Source organism: Mesitornis unicolor, unplaced genomic scaffold (genome assembly GCF_000695765.1).
Source record: "Mesitornis unicolor isolate BGI_N332 unplaced genomic scaffold, ASM69576v1 scaffold8491, whole genome shotgun sequence".
Taxonomy (NCBI): domain Eukaryota; kingdom Metazoa; phylum Chordata; class Aves; order Mesitornithiformes; family Mesitornithidae; genus Mesitornis; species Mesitornis unicolor.
The window spans coordinates 25,184-45,067 of record NW_010164415.1 but is presented as its reverse complement, the minus strand read 5'-3'; the positions used below and the strand labels follow the sequence as shown (position 1 = coordinate 45,067).

Sequence of the window (19,884 nt, the reverse complement as noted above, 5' to 3'; positions counted from 1 at the left end):
CTTTCCCTCCCTGCTCATTTCTGAAAGTTCATCGTTTCTTGTAAGCTTGGCTGTGAGTAGGGGGAAGTGGAACCTCAGATTTTAGAGAACTGAGCAATTAGAAACTGAGCCCAAAAGGGGAGAAGTTAGTCAATGTGAAGTGAGACATCAAAGCTGAACTACTGCTGACATTTTCATTAGCTCTTCTCTCTTTTGGCTGACAGCCTGCTTTCCAAGAGGAGCAGAAAGCTTCAATTTTTTCTAAGACCTTTCAGCTTCATTCCCATCATTGTATCAACCTGAGTTTATGTATTTTACCTGTTTTTATGTTTGCTTTCTTTTTAAATATTTTCCTTGTTTTGTTAGTTTATATGGATTTTATTTATGTCTACATAATATTTCATTCAGTATATATCATTGACCAGGAGAAGTAACTGAGTATGTGACAAGTACTTTATCACTTACAATGCTTTGATCTATTAATTCCTAATATAACTGTGTTGATTTTGGTTACAGTGGAGCCGATCTAATTGTAAATAAATAAAGCTGCATGTTGCAATGTTGGTTCCAGACCTGATCATGGGTTAATATCAACTTGTGCTCCTTTTAACCTGTTAGCAAGATTCCATAGTGGTATCTTTCAGTAATGATGGAGACAGCCATGGGTATCCTACATAGACAGCTATAGGTATCCTACAACCTTTTGAGGGTAATTCCATCTTCATAGCAGCCACTGGAAGTGTAGTTGTGAGTCAAGTAGGTTTGATAGCATGGGAGTTTTGATTTAAGATGGTGACTCCTGAAAAGGACAAAAACAAATTTCTACAAAAGGTTCCTGGACCTGAATTTTGGTACATCTCATAATATTACGAATATTCCCTTTTCTTCCAGTATGTAGGTTTTGTTCTTATCCGTACATATAAATACATTACAGTACTTTTTTTTTATGGTGGTCTCTTAAACAGTCATAATGAACTTATATAGTGGGTGAAAAGTTTTTGTCAACCTTTTTGTTAATAAGGAAGTTTTAAATTTTAGGCTGGGGTCAGAGAAAGAGGAGAAGGAAGCTAGGATTGCAGCCCAAAGCTGACAAGGACTGACTAAAAATACTTGACCTTGCTATGTGCAAATGGTCTTTTAGCAGATTTAGCCTCCCTTGCTACCAAAGTCAGCCTCAGTTTTCATAGCCTATAGAAATAATTATTCCATTTATTGTGAGGTCATCCCTCTCTAATGTAAACTGTAAAATTTTTTCTCATCTTTAACTTACTTAGAAAAACTCCCTTTCAAAACTAGTAAATGTGTATAAATGTGTAGAGTGCTTTTTACTTGCGCATGAAACAGCTGACCCAACTGTTTGTTCGCTTCTGCTTTTTTCCCATTAAGCCACTTCTACCCAGGCAGGCTTTCAGTAGGTGTTTTGTTGCAATAAGCAATGTGTAAATGTCTTGGCTGGCCTCCATCCTTGGCAGCATTGCCATTTACACCACACTTAGCAAGTGCTAACAGCCTGGCCTCTGCTTGCTCCACAGGTAAATCACAGGGTGCTGGTTTGCTACTCCAGGAACTTGCACAAAAAGATAAAATGGGTATTTCATGGACTGAGTGGGCAGGTGGGAATTAGCCCTGGTCTTTCTTGCCCTCAGTGGTGGATGGCTATCAAGTCTGGGGGAGCTGATACCTTTCAAGTGTTTTGGAAATGGTGACATCTGAGGAGACTGTGTTAAGAGCCATGAAGTGAAAGCTGGCTTAAAAGCTGGGGCAAGGGCTTGATGGTAAACTTCAGGCCACCTGGTCAAGGTTCTCATGGGCATTTTTCAGGTGCTGTTGTGCATATAGACCTAAAGGGTGAATGGGGAACAAGAGAACTTAAATCTCTCTGACTTCACTGGTAGCTGGTGAATGACCACCATTCTGGAAGATTGGGCACTCTCTTGCCTTAAATGTCTGCACACAAACTTAGAAGTCTGTTCCCCCCCCCCCAATCTTATTGTCACCATAAAAAATCATCTGCTAGCTCACAGAATTGAGAGCTTTGAACAAGTAGCTGAAATAAGCCAGTATTTTGCATGGAAGTTAAAATGCCGCAAAAAGGAAAAAGATTTGTTGTATGGAGAGCAGTGAGACAAATGCCAGGCTTACTGGCATAGGAGACTGCAGAAGTTGATGGAAAGATCCAGTGGTCCAAGTCTTCCCTTGTCATGTGTAAATGATACCGAGTTATATAGGCAAGAGAAGTAAATGTGAGAGGAATAATCGTCTGATGACATTTTCATCGTTAGAAAACTTATATTTGGTAAGGATGCTTAAGGGATCTCCTTACCTGCGGTGCAGTACTTCCACATTGTTTTTATTTCACAACATGAATAAAAGGCTTTGGGGTAAATGTTTCATCACTGTCTGTGGACTGGAAGAGGATCTCAGTCTCTCAACTAGTCTACAGTGTATTTATACTAACTGCATTAGAACTTACTTGGTGCCACCTTTTTTCCCCCCACTATTTTTACATCCTAACAACTTTTTATCTAGCTTGTTCTGAGACTATATGCAAATGACTGGAAAGTCCCAGTCATTTGTACAGTCTAGTGAAGTGAATGAGAAATATCTAAACAATCAAGTTGAAAGTCAGTCTCCCTAACTTATGTTCAGTACATTCCACTTACAAAAGAAAAAAGCCCTGCCCTTCTGATCCCTCCTCCACCCTCCTCATTTCCCTCACCTCCCCCCCCCAGATTGCTTGGAAAAATTGGACAGCAATAAAAGTCAGATTAGAATGGAAACCGCCACTTGCTATAAAGGAAAACTCCGATTACACTTTGTCTGTCAGAGGAAAACTGCAAATAAAATATAAAATGAGAGCTTATACAACTGCATAGTCATCATCATGCTTGTATATTTTTTTGCTGTTATTCGAAACTTCTGTACTAGAAAATACCTTGTCCACTGTGCACTTACATTGTACCTGCTCCAACTGAGTTCTGCTTATTTTACACCACCAAGGAACCTAAGAATACAGTCACTGAATAACTAAGTACATGAATTATATTTGTCACAGCAGTTACTGGATCTACGTTATCTTTAGGACAGGTCCTTACATTCCTCTGTGACAGCAGCATCCCGGCTGGGTCAAGGAACCTGCAGGATGCTCAGGCTTTCATTGGTGCTTGTAACCAAATTACAAAGCGCAAAAATCAGTGCAGTGATACAGCTAGGAAAAATGAATAATGCAATACCCAGACATCTCTAAAGCTGTGTGTTTGCCCTGGGATGTCTGCCTGTCTTGGGAAGGGGCACAACTCCTGTCTTACTCATTGCACAAGATACTGCCTAAAAGAAGGTGGTGCCTAGAGATCGTTCTGCAGTACAGTGTCACTGGTCCTGCTTGTTACTAATTCAGCACTTCAGGTCCTTTAAAAATAACCTTCTGTCACAGTCATTTAGTCAGCAGTAATTCTATCTGCTTGCTGGGAAACATCCTTTTAACTCAATCTTAGCTTAATTGGGGATTTGCAAGGTAGATGATAACTTCAAATAATGTCAATTACTCAAAAGCCATTCAATGTAGGGGTCTGATCCCAGAAAACATGCAATGTTGTTTCCTCTTATTGCAAAACATTAGCCACAGTATTGATTACCTTTTTCCTTCATCACTCCAAGTGACGAGAAATTTACTTTGTCACAACCACTGAGCTTCTAAAGAAAGTGTTGTGCATAAGGGTGGTCTTCAGTGGCAACGTCCCTCTTGGAGAAGGTTGGTGCACAGCCGCTCTCACTCAACGTGTTGGGATGGGGAATGTGACAGCCCTTGAGCACAGTGCCTGCTCAGATCGGTACAGGTGTAAGCAGCAGTGTGTGCTCACCAGCATGAGTAACATGGGTAACATTGGCTCTGTGAAAAGCTGCTTTCCCAGCAGCTGCAAGCAGCTTCGCTTCGTGTATCCTGACACACCAAGTAGCAAAACTTTTTGTTTAGCTTCAGTGGGAGGTTTATCTCTCATTACAAGTCTGTCATATCCCATCCAGTCTAATAATATTACTGTTTTTCCTTCTTTCTTACACATAGCTGTCCCTGGACCTGTATCACACTGAGGATGATATCTACAAGCTCTCGCTGGTGCTGGAACCAAGGAACTCCAAATCTGTAGGTCATCTTCTACTGCGTTTTCACATATTGCTTATTCTGTCTGCATGCAATTGATTACATTTTTAAATGACAGTTAATGAATTTTCTTATTCATATCCACATAAAGCCTTTTAGTGTGCATGCTTGCATAGTAAAAACAGTCACTATTTGTAGGCTTTAGTGCATAATAGGAGCAGTAAATAGTGAAACGTGCTGGACTTCATTGCTAATTACTTTTCAACAAAACCTCTGTAAGTCCTGGAAAAACATAGTTCTACTTTATGTGAAGATATCCTTCATCAGTTTATATCAATTATTTATTGTGTGACCCTTACTTCATCTTCTGGATGCTGGTGCTGTTATAAAAAACGACAGTGAGTTCAAAGATTCATTTTAGGTAATATGCAGAATTGACTGTATCTTGGTCTCTCAAGCACTGTTTAAACACCTCAGAATAGATTTTCGTTTTTTAGTTTGTGCAACTAAAGATAATGTTGCACTGATGCATTTTTTAATTATGCTTTGCAAGTCTGAGGATACAGATAAATCTCCTAATTACTAAATGACTTTTCATCTGAAGTATTACTATCTCTTCTGTTGCCAGAGTTTAGGGACTCCTCTTCCCCCTGAGCATCTCAGCAGCACATTAGCACCCCTATTACCTATCATATCAAGCACGTGATGCTCTCAGGCTGATCCCTCTCAAGTCAGCAGAAAATAAGTGTGGGTGTAAGTGCTTAGCAGCATGTGAGAGCAGAGTCCAGTAGCCTGGGGTGATTCATTGCATTATTTTTTAATGGTTTTGAAATATTCTTAAAAGCAAATAAAGAAGAAAACCTCTTTAATTTCCAAGTATAGAGCTTCTCTGGGTTTTAAGATAGTTTGTCAGTCTTAGAGACCAGTTTGGGGACTATGTATGTGTGCTTTCAATGGGGAATGTTATTGAATATTTCCATAGTCAACACTAACTCAGTTGGAACACCTGGAATTTCATCACCCAGTCTCCAGTCCTTGCTGGATGAGATTTGACCACAACAGTTCCCGTTCATTGCAGTAATTCTGACTCCCTCATCCTTCCATTACTGCCAGCAAAGTTGAATTATTACAGCTCTATGTTGGGGAAGGACCAGTGGGCCACTACTGTAAATGAAGAAAATTACCGTGTTGCTGCTTTGATCTCCAGCCTGTGCTTTAAGAAGGACAAAAGCAATATAAACAGTGCTGTGAACTTCAACAACACCCAGAAATTGTAGGAGACTTCTGCATGATGATCAGTGAATAACCAGTGGCATTGAGCTGTTGTAGCACCCTGATGGGCAGAAAGCTACAGCTGAATCGACACAAGCCAGACTATTTGAAGTTTACTTCTCTTTGACAGACTGCCAAAGCACACAAGATACTCTAGAGGGGAAAGAATCTGTAGAGCTTTTGTATGTGGAAAAATTTGTCAAAGGCAATGTGACAGTGTAGTTATATCATTCCAACTGCTTCTTGATTTATTTATTGTTGTACTGGTACAACTCCCATGCGGGTGCATTGCAGAGGAAGTGCCTCACGCTGCAGCAGTCATTTTTGAGGCAGAAGTGGAGCTGATCAGTTGGCATATGAACCTGGTGTCAATGGGGACTTGAGCAAGGCTTTCATTCTGTTAAACCGGGAAGAGACTCTTCAGACAGTGTAGCAGCCTAAAAAAAATACTGAAGACGGACCGCCAGTTGTAGTATAGCATCTCTTTGTCACACTTTCTTCTTTTTCGTGAGCATTAGTTATCTTCTTGTTGGTACTAGTACAGCTATTGGCTAGAAGGCAACTCTGCCTGGTACAGTTATGCCACTAAAGACACACTTACATTCATTTTGTTGCTTTTGAGTAGAATTTATTTCAATGCCAAAATATGCAGGTGTTTGCATCCACCTGAAAATGCTTTTTCAGTCTATGCTACCATTACCCCTGTGCCAGTGAAACAGGCAGGAGATGCAGGCTGAATCACAAACAGCATGACCAGATACAGTATTTCTGAACATTCAATAAATTCAGCTAGTTAGTCTCTGGACACTGGTTAGTACCTTTCCTCATAGCATGCATTTCAAATATATAAATAAAATTATGGTTGTTCATACAAGTCTATGACTGAAATAGGAGGAACCAACACTTCTCTTTGGCTAGTGGACAGTAACATAAAGTTTTCATTGCAACTTGTCAAAAAACATAAAAATTGAATGAGGCTTCAAATGAAACAGCCCAGAAAAAAGAGAGATGCTCCAGTGGCTTCAGTCTTTTTCTGCTATTGTGCACTCGAGTTAAAAGCTCACTGTGAGGATTTGCTACTCCGGCACCACTCTGATGCTTTGATACTGATGCTTTGAGTCTCTTTAGACTAGGATTTTTTTTTAAATAAGGCGCATTTCAAATTTCTTCTCTAACCATAGCTGTAAGAATACCACAACACTGGCATGTTGCGTGTTATCATGAAACATGTAATCTTTAAAAGACTGCTGCACTTCTGCATATTTTAGAGCAAAACCACTTGCCAGGCTGTTGGTCCATCACTGTGGTGAGATTAATTTTAGGATTCAAACATTCTGTAAATGCTTTTGACATTTAGAGCTGGATGTCCAAGTTCATAGTATTTCTTGTCGATACTGAATTCTGTGGATAGAGGGATTGTTTCTTCCAAAACTTACTTGTGCAGATTTGTGTGATGAGTCAAGAGCCATTGAGGAACTGATAAAGCTGTTCTGGCAATTGAATAAGGAAAAGCCAAATTAATAAAGCAACCCCCTAACACATCTTTCTCTTTTTTTTCTTACCAAACACAGTATGACCTTGTGACCATTTCATCCCAATACCTTATACACAATAGTAACTGTAACATTTTTACATGGCTTAATTATTTCCCTCTCAACTCACACCAATTTAAAGCAAGACACCAGACTCAGATTTCTTGCTCATCAGCTAGTACAGAAACCTTCTGAGGCTGTGGTTTATCTTCCTTCTATTATAAGGCATGCTGAATTTTTTCTCCTTGACACTGGTTCACCTTCTAGGTGTCCAGTGGCAGATGCAGGAGAAGGCCAGTATGCCTTGCAGCATTTTTCATGCTAACTGGTGATTTTTGAAGCCTTACCTGAAACTAAGTTTAAATTTGTCCTATATTTTCTACTTGAACAAGGTGAGCTGCATGCCAGAGCTTCTCCCAAAGCACCATAGTGGTGTGGAGGAAATTGGGTTGCGTGCTCTGTGCATCAAGTGAGCTGTCAGCTACCGTTTTGACAAGACTGAGCTGTTTGCAAAATAAAATAGACTGGCTGGTGTTATCTGCAGAGCAAGTCAAAGGTTAGCTCTGCTGCTCAGGCTGCCTCGATAAATTAAGCTGTGCATCCTGGCACAGCTCAGCTGGAAAGCTGTGGGATTGCTGAGCACAATTCTGCCCTCACATCTGCATCATGGTCTCTTCTTGGTGCCTCACAGAGCACTTAACTTACTCAGGCCATCAGAGCCCCTCACGTGGCTCCTGAGCACGGTTCCTCCAGCTGGGAGCTAGGGCCAAGCTGCATTGTGGTGATAAGTTCCTCGAGGGCTGTATCGGGAAAGAGAAAAGCATGGGTTTGGGCTTACTTATTTCTGGTGCCCACTGTGTCCAGAGACCCCTCTTCCTCCCCACTTTCTCTGAGTCTCATTGCAACACCTTGCCTGACATTGTGCTAAATGCATTTTCACAGCACAGAGACTCCAGTAGTTTGTGGTTGTAGCTCTGATGTACAGCGCTTCTTTTAACAGGAAAATAAACTTTGTCATTCAGACTTGAAAATCTTTGTGTTCTGATCCATCTTTCAGCAGCCTACCTCCCCAACAACCCCTAACAAGCCAGTAGTGCCACTGGAGTGGGCATCTGGAGTGGTACCAAAACCTGACCCTACAGTCATTAACAAGCACATACGAAAGCTGGTGGACGTAAGTATTTCGAAGAATAATTTGGCTGAAGAGAACAATAGCTTTGACGTTGCCATCACTATAATTAATTTCAAGCTTTTCAAGAGATTGTTATGGTTGGGATGAATTTCAGACCCCAATAAAAAAAATGTGTGCTTTTACTGATACTTTCAAAAATATTTATCTTATTCCTGCAGTCAGCGGTGGGATTAGTAAGCGGGTTTCTGGATGCAAAGGAGCAAACTTTCAGGAGCATCCAAAGCCTGGCTGCTGTTCAATAGGTTTGATAAGCAAATATAAATTGAATGAGCAAAGCTGAGTTTTTGCAGCTCTAGCTACCTAGTTTATGTCTGGAAATAAAAATACTCAAAAACAAGGACTCACGCATTACTAGGTCCAGAGAAAGTTTCCGGAGACCCTGTTTCTGGTTTTCAACTTGCTGTCATTTGACTGTCCAGAGCATACCACATGTGGTAAAGGTAGCACTGTCTTGGTATCACTTGAAAATGTAGGCATGAGGTCATGAATAATTATAGTTGGGATCTTCCAGCTTCAGTTTGGAAGGTGACGCATTGGGTAATGCAAACAAACCAAACCCTGCCAGGTTCCTTTGGAGAGACAGAGCCCTGTTGTGCTGGTGTGTGAGGGACTTTCATTGATGTGAGCAGCATGCAGAGGAACCAGGAATGTGTTGTAGATGATGAAGCAAGATTTCCTTCTGCTTCTTACAAATTAATAACTAAGTCTGGGAGGAACTATTAAATTCTGACCTTGTCTGTGTTACAGGACATTAATTTGGGTTATGTTGTTAAGATAATTTAAACAAAGTCTTCAGACTTCAAACATATCTTGTGGTTTACTTTTTGTACGTGCTCTTTTTTTAGCAAAAGTTTCATTTTTCTCTTGATGTGAGATGCCAGAACTGCACGTGCTGTTCCTGTATTGCTTTTGTCAGTACCATATGTGTTGATAAAAATTACTCCACATCCAAAACTCTCTTTGATAGCTTGTTTAAATAGGAAGTCTGTCACAACTCCTTAATCTTTCCAGAATCTGCTGAGTGGGGAGTTGTTCTTGTTCCTGAGGGTGGAGAAGATGCAGTCCCCTATTCCACAATTTCGGCCTGGTTCAGCACGTATGATCTTGAGTTTCACAGGATTAAAACATGGTTTGGGGCTGTTATGGATACAGTTTACCAAGAAGCCCACACCACTCTGTACGACTGTCTTTGTTTTGCCAATCTGTCATTTACTAGCTGCTTCGAGTTGCATTTTAATGTGTTGGTTTGGGGTTTTTTTTTATTACTAGAAGTGTTGAATACTACTTGGGTTTGCATATGGATTCCTTCTTGACGATGTGTTTTTGAGGGCTGCCAGTGATCGGTTTCAGGTCATTTGATAGATGCTTAGAAACTGGCTTCATCACACTCTGGTTAAAAATAAGGACAGTGCAAACACCTTTCAGAGGTTTCAGTATATTCAATTCTTGTCTTTGTCAACCAAATCTTAATCTAATGAGACAGTTTGTGCTTTGATATGATTCTGTCAGATAGTCATGTTGACTTTGACATAAATATTTTTCCCGTCAGTGTCATGTGTAGCTTTAATGCCCCTTAAACATCTCTGCAATCAGTGAGACAATATAGTGATTCCTTAGCAGGTAAGGAGGGCTTCTGTCACTTTATGCAACCTTTTAAGTTTGATGCTATGTCTGTTTTCACTTAGTGGTGATCTGGGTTGGGTTGGTGGGAGGGAGTTGTTGTTAGATACCAAATGGTCCTGATCTGGATATCAAAGCATTAGTGAACAGATCAGACTGAAGCAACGCTGTGGCAGAGCAGACCAGCTAAAAGAGAACTGAAGCCAAGAACATCGGAAGTACTCATGGGAAAGCAGCTCTTGCATTGTTTTTGTTTTAATTCTTTTTTTGTGATTAAAGAACATACTTAATGAAGCAAAGGGAGTATATCACATGGGGCAGAAGTTTAGTGACAATTCCAATAAAGAAGAGAAATAAAGCAAGAATAATTATGTCAAGGTGTGGAGGACCATCACTAGATAAACAGTGAGGCCAATTTTTCTTTAAAAAATAGCCTTTTTTCTCCCCTACAGTCCAATAAATATGCATAGTGATGAACCAAGTAGGAATAAAAGGAATAAAAGAAGGCAGCAGAGCATCATATTAATGTTGAACATTAAGTTACGTGTATTTATAAGGTTGAAGAGCTGGTATAGATTCAGTATAGGCTAGATATTAGGACAATAATTTTTTTTATATATTTTCCCAGTCTGTCTTTAGGAACTACGATCATGACCACGATGGCTATATTTCTCAGAAAGACTTTGAAAGTATAGCTGCCAACTTCCCCTTTTTGGACTCTTTCTGTGTGCTGGACAAAGACCAGTAAGTTTGGAGATTTCTTTGTGTGGTTTTTTTTTTTCTTTTCCTCAATTTAAAAACTCATAAAAACCAAATATTGAAGAACCAGTGTCTCCCAAGCTTCTTGTGTCAGACATCTCACTTGAGGAACCAAAGATCACTGAAGGCTGAATTCTGTTCTCATTTAACTTCATATGCTGTAGTTGGTTCTATAAGCCCACCAAGACTGGAGTCCTGCTTTACCCGGTACTTTAAAAATAATTTCTGTAATAGCTTATCTGCTGGGACTGAGTCAATACCCTTAGAGTACTGTCAAATTACAGTGGAGATGCTGCGTCCAGACCAGGCATCAGACTGAGGAAACAAATAAGTTGTGTACAGGACAGGGGAAATGAGTATATGTAGCAGACAGAGGGTGACAAATATTCCAGGAGGTATATATAATATATATTTCCTAGCCAGTTGAGCTTGATAATTCATGTTTTCCAGAATCTCTTTGCCTGTCAAGGCTGGTGGTCAGCCATGGGCATGACCACTTGGTCTGTGTGAGCAGTAAGTCAAGATTCTTCATTTGGTGGCCTGGTCTGTGCTCTGGTACCATGAACACAGAAACCAAGGTCAGTGTTTGCTGTCTAATGAAGGATAAGAACTACAGAGGCTCTAAGGGGTGGGTGTTTTTTTTTCTGCCAGGACTGTTGCAGCTCTTTCAAAGTATGTCCTTTTATGTGCTGTATGCTTTTTAGAGTGAGAAAATTCTGAATTTTTCAATGACATGAGCAGTGATGGATCTACTCTACCTTTTTTTTTTTCCCCCCCTAACAGAGATGGTCTTATAAGCAAAGAAGAAATGATGGCTTACTTTCTGAGAGCTAAATCACAGTTCCAGTGTAAAATGGGACCAGGGTTTATTCATAACTTTCAGGAGATGACCTATCTTAAACCAACTTTCTGTGAGCACTGTGCAGGATTTGTAAGTATGTTTTTAATAACGGTTTACCTTAAATGATTTTTTTCTTTTTAACCCTTAAATGTAGACAGGGTGAAACTGGCTCCATGCATTCCTAAAGTCTCTTGGTCAAATATCTCATTGCATTCAGAGGCACAAAACATTTACTTATGTTGTAACTGTGCTATCCAGTTTTGTTTTAGTTGTTCCTGAGTACTGGCATTTGTAGGAATTACTGTTGCGGGGGGGTAATAAAATTATGTTAATAAAATTATGTTAGCTAAAGGATATTAGAGACTATATGAATGGCTTTACTGGGTTTATCTTGAGTTCTTTAATTTGGCTTGATTTCCCATGTAAACAAGCTCAATGGAAAATGAGTGTCTGGAACAGAGGATGTAAATGAAGCAAAAGCTGTTCTTTCTCAGGAAATTGCACATGGCAACTTAGCTATGTTCATAATTCTCTAAACGGCCATAACAGCTTTAATCCTTTCTCTACTGAATTAACAGATCTTCTAATTGGGTCAAGAAATCAAAAGTCCTCCTAGCAGTTCTATACAATAAGAATTTTTAAAAATTATTTGTTGGGTTTTTTAAAATTTGTTTTTTCTCTCAGCCATAACTTACCAGATGCCAATTATTAGAGTGCTCTGCATATAGCTGGGAAATTATTGGTTCTGTTGCCTCCTCCAACTTTTCCACTTCAAACCTAGTAAAGAAAAAGGAATTACTATGATTTAAAAGTTACTTTAATGCACACACTCCACTGAAATCAAATGTCCACATCTAGACAGCTAAAGCAGTAAGGGCAGAGGGCCATGTCCTCTGCTTATGTGTGGGCTGCGTTCAGGGTGTAAACTCAGACCATCATCCGTGCTTTCCAGACCAGATCTGCCTCTGTTATCAGCAGCAAAATCTCTAGCTTGTATTATGTGATCTTCTCCACTAAGTAATACTTCTTCATGGTTGAAAGAAACAGTAAGAGCACTTCTAAGTTCAAAAACGTGCCTCCTTTCAGACCATCTCTGATGTCCCTGCTCTTGTGCGTGCTCCTATCTTCCGCTCACCTCTTTTGCAATGAGTTGTTCTTGTTCAGATGCTCAGGGTCCTTATCACAACCACTGATCAAGGCCACGGGGAAGAAGGAATTCCACCTATTTCCACTAGAATTGCAAAAACCTCGGAGGCGATGGGGCCAGTGCTGCTTCAGGAGCATGCTGGTAGACTCCCAAGCTGACAGCTCCAGCAGACTGATGGGGCAGGGGTGGTCACTGCCCTGAGCCCCTTGTTTTGGGCTGCCTGCAGCCTCAGGAAGACGTCACTGCGTTCGTGACATTCAGTTCATGTTTGGAAGGCTTCCATAGCAGAGCAAGGCCCAAGGACTGCCCTGCAATGTCCACTCCACCACATATTTTTGCCTATATCAATTTGCTAATTGGCCATTGTTGCCTTTTTCACGTCTCCCTGATTACATCCAGTGCAGGAATACAAATGAGTAAGAGGTTGTACAGGAAGTGGAAATAAGGTCATTTTTCCTGTCAACTCATGAAGTCATTGGCATTGTCCTGTGGATGAGCTGAGCTGATAGGACAGGAACCAACTGCAAAATCCACTGCGTATTTGTTCTGCATTTCAGCACTGCTCATCCATGGGTGGAAACCTAATTTCAAACTGACACACTGATTCACAGTCAAAATAATGTGCGCTGACAGAGCAGCAGGATGAATTGATCTGACAGTGCAATGCACAGAGTATTCAATAAAATACGTGATTAAAATGGCATGAACATTAAAGGTCAAGCTGAAACCTAATGCTGTTAAGCAGCATGAGACTGATAGGCCCATGGCCAGCCGCAGTTCTGTCCCACAGCTTGAGTTGCAGCGCGTGGCAGGGTAGGCAACCAGCCATCCCGCTGAGCTTTATAATCTGAATTTGCACAGATCCTCTTACCTTGGAGCTGGCTCAGGCCAGCTCTGCAGCAAAGCTGTGTCAGACAGATTCAAAGCTTTAGGTCAGAATTTGTGACATGGCGCTTTGGCTAAGCTTTCACGGCTGTGTGTAACCACAACACTGGTGCCAAATTTGAGTAGGAGGAAGATTCAGAGCTAAGAAGGTGAGGAGAAAGCTCTGCAGTGGGAACAGATTAGAGCTTAAATGAAAGAAATAACAATCCATGACTCTTACAGTGATCCTGGCAAAAAAGACCTGGGAAAAAAAATCCTTGCTGCTCTTCCAGAGGGGTTGGGGACTCCATTGTCACTGTCTGACCACAGCAACTGCATTCACTGTGCATATATACAGCGTTAGCAGGAAAAAACAAGCAACAGGCTTTCCATGGACCCTTCTTCTACTGTTGTCTCTTCTGTTCATTTATCTACCATTCTTCCACCTTGCCTAATCTATTTCGCTTTCTCCAAGGCCCATTTTTCCTTTTGTGCAGTGTGTGGGACTTTTTCACCCAGATTCTTCGTATTCTGTTTATTTTACTCTTTCCTTTGTATTCTGAATGTTCTCCAGCTCTTCCTTTTTAACATTTCTTTAATGATCATATGGTGTGATCCTGCACACTACGAATGGATTTTTATAAATATGATGAGGAACCATGTCCCATTTCAGCTGCCTGATTATGGTCACCCTCCCTGGTCATGTCTCGAATTAGTTCAGGATGAATAAACACTGGAGTCACTTTTTCCTTTCATGCTAGAGCTAGAAAAACTGCCTCTTCCTCTCTCTGCCTCTTGGAGTGAAAATGCTGGTTTTTATAATGCTGTAGATACAGTGCTTCTGAGTGTAGAGATAACAATTTGCTAGGGAATTTTCCTACTTCCAAGCAATTCTGCTCAAGTTGCAGTGAAAGTTTCCCAGAAGTTTAGCACTTGGTTGTTATGTACTTTATCAAGGCCAGCTTCTGGGAGGAGGCCAAGATGGAATTTAGTGGCTTTTCTGCCGGTTTCAGTCTTCAACGTTTTTTTAATGAAAAAGGTCAGGTGGACAAATCAGATTGCTATGGCTAGGTGTGCTGCGGACCAGTTTAGAACCTAATTTTTATCCCCAGTAGTGTTTTCTCCTGCCGTGTCTCAATCGTCTGGGTTTTATTCATGTATCTGGAGAGTGGATGTACGCTGGAAATTCCCCCGCAGATACCATTAAGTGTGTCTAGAAGCAGAATGTGCTCTGCTGCGTTCAGTCAGCTTGATATGATGGCAATTTTTCACCCGTTCCTGGAAGCAAATGTCATCTGTGTCTCTACTTCTCTGATAATCCCACTGTAGTAGAAGTAAGGGGGAAGCCACACAAGTCTTATCACAATTAGAGGGGGAGGTCTGCCTAACAGGAAGGGTGTTAAGAGCAGTTGTATCCTGTTTGTGCTTTTGTAGCCATTGGTACTTCCTCATTGTGACCTTGTTTTCCTTCCGGCTTTCTTTTCTGATTCCTTGATGTTCTTTTGTCTTTCTTTGCAGCTCTGGGGTATAATCAAACAAGGCTACAAATGCAAAGGTAAATAAATATTGCATGGATTTTTCAAGCTATAGGTGGTGGGGTTTAGCACAAGTATGTAAATTGTGTTTTTTTTACTAAAATTGTATCAGTTCTTCCAAATTTTGCTTCTATGCTAGGTACTGTCCGTACAGTACAGTGGCTGCTGGTACGCTATGGAGTCTCACTGCATTAGGGGACATAGCACCCAGTGGGAACATAAATGTTCTCTGAGCTGAAGGTCCAGAACAGCCCCTGACTCCATGAGGTGTCACTTTCTACGAGCAAAGACCTTGTGTCTTGGAAGACCAAGTGTCCTCATCCTAACACCAAGACATCCTGAAATGTATCTCCTAAGGCTTGGGGTCAGGAAAAGGTCTGCTGGCAGTGCTGTCATGTACATCCGCATGCCTGTAGAGAAGCCTCATGGGCCTTGCAATGCAATAGTGGCTGAACTAGAAATAGAGAAATATTTGATTCCTAGACTGCCCAGCAGATCTCATTGCAAGATCTTCTGCAGACATTCAACTTCAAAAATATCCTAGAGCTCTTACAGCCCTCTCTGTTGCTTTCATAAAATGTTTAATTGCTTATCCAGTACGTGCACCATATTAAGCAGGTCAGACCAAGAATGTAGTGGTCCTCATTGGCTTTGAAGACCTGGACCTATTTATTTCTCAAGCAGCCCAACTCTGGCTGAAGGGCACTCTGCTTTTCACAGCTGTAGTTGCATTTCAGTTGTTCACAAGGAACACTCACACTGGGGCTTCATAGTTGTGTTTATATGCACTCTTTTCCCCTAGTCTTACACTGGCTCCCAGGGGAAGGTGAAAAATTGGCAGGATTGGTTTTTAGGATATACCCTGTCTCCCTCTCCACTCATTAACATCTCTGCCTCAGAGAGGGGTGAGGTAAATGCCCATGGCTGAACCAAAATATGTAATTCAGCTGCTCCTGATTGTTGTCATTTGAGAAGCTATGAAAAGTACTAGTTCACTGGAAGGATGAGGGAAGGCAGGCTTTGTCACAGCAGCCCTGTAAACTCAATTTGAGATCTGAAAGCTGAGCTCTGTCCTGCATCATTGCTTGTAACAGTGGTTCAGCAGAGACAGAGCAAAAGTGGTTCTGTGGAGCGAAAATTATAGGTAACGGACCATGAGAGTAAGAGAGCAGAGTTGCTCACTCAGATCTTAAAATGGTCAACAAGTGTAACAGTGCCTGCCCTTTGCTGCAGCAGCTGCCAGCTGCTCTGCATGGCATCATCACCGGGGCACTGCACCCATTCTGGTTGATTTCTGCCTCTGAGCACAGAGCTGCCATCTTCTGACACTGTCCTAGCAGGGGGAGGGAGGGGGTTTCTCTGGTCAGGTCTGCTGCTTACCCCAGCAGCATGGGAAATAATGAGATAGAGCCAGACTGTGTGGCCTGCAAGAGGTGAAAGAGGTCCTTCTATGGCCAAGAGAGATCTTTATTGTATTGGGTGGGGGGGGTGGTATTACCTTTAGGGCAGACGAAACCACAGCTGAGGAGGTACTTCTGCATTAGTCATATGAACAAGGTGACGGGAGAAACCAGAACTCTCACCCATCATGCTAGAGCTGCTGAGCTGAATGGTTCTTTTAGCAGAGAGTTACAAACACAATACTTTGGCAATAGCTCACCTAGAACATAATGTTAGGTCATGGGGCAGCAACAGAGAAACAAGGGAGATGGATATTTCCAAACAAGGACAAGGGACACAGAGGAGAGAGAGCCTGTATTTAGGGCACACATCTTCCACTCTTTGGCCCTTTCTTGCAGATAAAATCCATACTGTGGTCACACTTCGGGTAAATGTACCTAGTGATGAGTGCATCTGTAGTGAGATGCAAAGTTCAGCAGAGGCTGGGTGTGCAGGCACTCAGCCCGTTTCATCCAGGCATGTGATACGTGTCCACAGAGCTTACTCTGTGCTGATGTTGCTTGTCGAGCTACTTAGACTAGTTTTAACATACTGACCTCCAGCTGTCCTTCCAGAGGTTCAGAGTATGGACCCTCCAGTGTCTTCTGACCATGTGTGTTTACTATAATGGGCTCTTCTGGGTCTAGTGGAAAAAAAACCAAAAACAAAACCACAAACTTTTTGGGAGACTCACACCATGGAGCAGAAGCTTTATGCACAGTATGCACAGGATCATACCAATAATTCTGGGTCTCTTCCTTGAGACTAATTTCTGATGAAAACATCATCCCCCTTTTCTGTTCTGCTGCCAGATTTTTATTAACAGCAGCCATGAAAATGATCCATTTTTTGTAATGCCCTTCATGCCAAATGATCCATTTCTGTAACTCCCATCTCACCTTCTGCCAAAGTATTTGTTCTTGCAAATTCCCTCCTGGTATCTGTCTGCCCAGCCATGAGGGATTACCAGATAGTTGTGGCTTTCCAGTTGGTGACTTGACAGTTCCTTTCTTTACAGATTGTGGTGCCAACTGTCATAAGCAATGCAGAGACCTACTTGTGCTGGCATGCAGGAAATTTTCCAGAGGAACCTCAGTAGGCAGCAACCACGGCTCTCTGCCGAGCAGTCCATCTCTGCCTCCAGGTGAGAGCACTTTTGTTCCTATTTTAAAACATTTCTGGAATCCTCTTTAACAGCCAGCATTCTTGCTGCCATGTTTAATTTTTCCTTTGTATGAATGCACAGAGGAGCACATATACTTTCCACTGCACTGTAGCTCGTGTTCAGCATTTGGATTACAACCTCCCTTTCTGCAGCGATGGCCATAGTCTCCTTCCTGGGGCTTACTGTTCTCTATACCAATGCCCCTATCCCAGCTGAAAAGAAATCTGGACCAGGCTGCCCAGAGAGGCTGTGGAGTCTCCTTCTCTGGAGACATTCAAAATCCACCTGGAGGTGTTCCTGTGTGACCTAGTCTAGGTGATTCTCCTCTGGCAGGGGGGTTGGACAGGGTGATCTTCAGAGGTCCCTTCCAACTCCTAACATTCTGTGAAATAAAATTAGTTAATGAATTTGTACTTCTCCTTATAAGCCAGTTAGGGTAGGGAGACATAAGGTACAATTCTAGCTCTGCCTTAGCCCCTGAGTGTGCAGATGGAGGGAGAAGGAAATGTGCACGCACACAAGGCCAGAATCAGTTTTTAAGCAGCATATGGATACTGCTAATTATACCACTGTGTCATAGAGGGGGTTACCTCCCCCCTGCCCCAGGCTTAAGTTATACAAAAAGGAAGCAAAGAGGTTGGAAAGGGTCCAGAGAAGGGCCACGAGGATGACCAGAGGACTGGAAGACCTGCCGTATGAAAAAAGAATGAGAAAACTGTGTTTCTTCAGCCTTGGGAAGAGAAGGCTTAGGGGGGGACCTTATTACTGTGTACCAGCACATAAAGGGTGGCTACCAAGAAGATGGAGACTCCCTTTTCACAAGGAGTCACATGGAGAAGATAAGCGGTAATAGGCACAAGTTGTTTCTTCTGGGGAAGAATCCGATTGAACTCCATGAGAAATTGTTTTACCATGAGATCAGACATTGGAATAATCTCCCAGGGGAAGTAGCAAATTCCCCTGCATTGGTCAGTTTTAAGAGTCAGCCTGACAGGTTGCTGACTCATCTCATTTAAACTATACTTTTACCTTGAGAGGTTGGACTAGATGGTCCTTGTGGTCCCTTTCAACCTGGGATTCTATGATTATCTTTCTGTAAAGATTTTTAAGTAGAATATTTAAAATAAACAATTCCACCTTCTCTTTCAGTCCAAGATGAAGTGTTTGAATTTCCCAGTGTTGCTGCAGAACACCAGGACCTTGATGGCAGAGCAATCACCCTCGTCACTGGCTCTTCGCGGAAAATTTCGGTGCGGTTGCAGAGGGCAACCACCAGCCAAGCAACACAGACAGAACCCCTGTGGCACGAGCCAGGCTGGAATGATTCAGGTTCCCATACCTTCCCCAAAATGAAGTCCAAGTTCCATGGCAAAGCTGGGAAGAACAAAGGCTTTGCAAAGTGGGAGAACGAAAAGCCCAATGTGCCGGCTGATATGGAGCTAGAAGCCGAGGCCCCACAACACATACAGGATCACAACGGAATAGAAACCCTCCCAGAAAGACAAGAATCTGAGGTGAGTTACAGAAGAAGTCAAGACAGTTTAAACTCTGCTAAAGTCTGAGGTCTCATAAGATTGTTTTATGAATTTCAGGATGATTTTTCATTCAAATTTGCTATTGCTTCTTGCACAAGAGTTACTTTCAGGAGAATGCCAAGTCATCCATAGAAACCTATTTTCTACACTGCAGTGTGCAGTTACTGTAACACCATAATTGGGGGTTTGGCTCTTGGTGTCAGTATGTGCTTTTAGAAGTTGGGCACTTTTATTTTTGAAAATCATTAAAATAGCCTGGTAGATATTGGAACAAATTCTGTGCTGTCTTACCCTTGCAACACATGGTTCAGGGCTCCATGTTAAATTCACAAGAACTAGACTTCTGATACCAGTCCCGGCTAGGGCAGGATACTGGTCTGAATTTTGTTGCTATCACTCATAAATTTTATACTTCCAAAAATCTCATGCTTTTATTGACCATCTTTGCTAGCATGTAAGTGCCTATTTTCTTTTGGTTCCAGGATAGCTGATTGCTCACCCTGCAGCACAGAAAAATGCAGATGACAACTGTAACACAGCAAGCGTGGATGGACTGTCACAGACCGCATCTGGCCATGAGAAGTTATCCTGTACCTCGTACTTTTAAAGCCAACCTGTTTTCTTAGCTGAAAGGTGTTACAAAGCACTATTTATTTTCTCACGAGTAAGGCATTTGGATGAACATTGCATGGACACAGCAGAACAGATCTCTGCACTCAGTGTTTTCTCTTGTATGACTTTTGTGGAAACTTCATCTACAAGCCAGTGAGGATATATTTGGCCTCCTTTAAATATACTGCATCATTTTGGTATGTCTGCCAGCAACAACAATGGTGAGGACAGAAGCCAAGCCATCTAAGTTTGTTCAATAACGCTCCTTTTCCAGAGGCTCATAATGATGTTT

General features: G+C 41.8%; 1 protein-coding gene across 1 annotated transcript in view; it reads left to right on the top strand.

The window, feature by feature from the left end:
- RASGRP3 (RAS guanyl releasing protein 3 (calcium and DAG-regulated)) overlaps window positions 1-19,504 on the top strand; it is a 30,191-nt gene extending 10,687 nt beyond the window's left edge. The window contains exons 9-16 of the mRNA XM_010194311.1: window positions 4,043-4,120; window positions 7,940-8,056; window positions 10,323-10,438; window positions 11,237-11,384; window positions 14,824-14,860; window positions 17,299-17,424; window positions 18,595-18,959; window positions 19,463-19,504. Of these exons, the coding sequence (XP_010192613.1) occupies window positions 4,043-4,120; window positions 7,940-8,056; window positions 10,323-10,438; window positions 11,237-11,384; window positions 14,824-14,860; window positions 17,299-17,424; window positions 18,595-18,959; window positions 19,463-19,471 (996 nt within the window). The 3' untranslated portion in view covers window positions 19,472-19,504. The remainder of the gene's footprint in view (window positions 1-4,042; window positions 4,121-7,939; window positions 8,057-10,322; window positions 10,439-11,236; window positions 11,385-14,823; window positions 14,861-17,298; window positions 17,425-18,594; window positions 18,960-19,462) is intronic.
- The last annotated feature ends 380 nt before the right edge of the window (window positions 19,505-19,884 follow it).